The 1,597-nt window shown below is 56.7% G+C and overlaps 1 protein-coding gene across 1 annotated transcript; it reads left to right on the plus strand.

The window, feature by feature from the left end:
- The first annotated feature begins 447 nt into the window (after window positions 1–447).
- Window positions 448–1,217, plus strand: TWIST2 (twist family bHLH transcription factor 2). Its single transcript, XM_010211477.2, has one exon. It carries the CDS (start codon window positions 712–714, stop codon window positions 1,192–1,194), a length of 483 nt encoding a protein of 160 aa, XP_010209779.1. The 5' UTR covers window positions 448–711; the 3' UTR covers window positions 1,195–1,217.
- Window positions 1,218–1,597: the final 380 nt, after the last annotated feature.

A 1,597-nucleotide genomic window follows, 5' to 3' on the forward strand; every position in this document is an offset into this window, starting at 1 on the left:
CCAATGGGAACGGTGCTCGGTTACCCCGCTCCAGGCTGGGTACCGCTAGCGGAGCAGCCCTTGGCTGCCGGACTCGGCACCCGGAGCCGTGGGAGGGCAGCGAGCGCCGGCACCGGGTGCGCGAGTGCCCCAAAAGCAACGGAGCACCCGAAGAAGCCCAGGAACCCCCTCCCCGGCTACAAACCCTCACTTTGCCAGGGGGTGCCCGGAGGAGGGGGTGGTGCCCAGCTCATCCTTTATTCGAGGTGCATTCCCCGGATTTTCGTTAAGTGTAACATAAAACTGTGAAAGTTTAGCAGGGGAAAAGCTTTCCTCCCACTGACCTGGCTGGCCAATCAGGAGGGAGCCCCGCACCTCCCTCACTTCTGACAACTATTTAGCAACTGAGCTCAGCTAAAGTTTCCAAAAAGTTAGAATAACTTCCTCTCTCGGAGACCTCAGTTTTTTTGCACAACCCTGTCCTTGAAATAAGAGCCCTTCGAGCAACCTGGAAAACGTTTGGTCAGCAAAAAAAAAAAAAAAAAGAAAAAAAAAAAAGAAAGAAAGAAACAACCCTCCTGTTTTTTTTTCTTTTTCTTTTTTTTTCCTTTTTTTTTTTTTTTTTTCCAAAGGATCTGTCTCAGGAATTTAAAGCACATTTAAGACACACACACACTCACATAGCATAAGGAGGGGGGGAAAGCCTCTTCCCCTCCCCTTCTTGCAGAAAGCATGGAAGAAAGCTCCAGTTCTCCTGTTTCCCCTGTGGATAGCTTGGGGACCAGCGAAGAGGAGCTGGAGAGGCAGCCAAAGAGGTTTGGCAGGAAGAGAAGATACAGTAAGAAATCCAGCGAAGATGGCAGCCCCAACCCCGGGAAGAGGGGGAAGAAGTCTAGCCCCAGCTCCCAGTCTTATGAAGAACTCCAGAGCCAGCGGATCCTGGCCAACGTCAGAGAGAGGCAGAGGACTCAGTCGCTCAACGAAGCCTTCGCAGCCTTGCGGAAAATCATCCCCACCTTGCCCTCCGACAAACTCAGCAAAATCCAGACCCTCAAGCTCGCCGCTCGGTATATAGACTTCCTCTACCAGGTGCTACAGAGCGACGAGATGGACAGTAAGATGACGAGCTGCAGTTACGTGGCCCACGAGCGGCTCAGCTATGCCTTCTCGGTGTGGAGGATGGAGGGTGCGTGGTCCATGTCGGCCTCCCACTAGCCACCGCCAGGGCACAGCCGCGCGAGGCGGCCGCCGAAGGGGTAGGTACCGCTCGCGCTGCCCCCGCGGCTCCCAGGGCCGCCGCGCACGGGGCGTTCCGCGCGGGATGTGGGGCTTGGTGCCACAGGGGCGCTGGGGACGGGGGGTGACCGTGAAATCTGCCAACAAGCGATGCTTTGGGGAAGGACTTCCCAATTTCATTTATAAAATAAAAGAGGGAAAAGTGAAGGGTAGGATGGCCTGTCAAGGGGCTCCGGAGCAGCTGCCCTAGGGAACCCAGCGCCGAGCGCGCCTGCATCCTCAGCCGGGACGCGGCGGCTCTCGCAACGGAGCCCCTCTGCGCTGCCCTCCCTGCAGAGACACGGGCCGTGCCAGCACGAAAAGCGACCGGAGGCAGCAGGAA

This window comes from Tinamus guttatus, unplaced genomic scaffold (assembly GCF_059628265.1).
Source record: "Tinamus guttatus ecotype Peru unplaced genomic scaffold, ASM5962826v1 Tinamus_guttatus_pri_ptg000260l, whole genome shotgun sequence".
In the NCBI taxonomy this organism is placed as follows: domain Eukaryota; kingdom Metazoa; phylum Chordata; class Aves; order Tinamiformes; family Tinamidae; genus Tinamus; species Tinamus guttatus.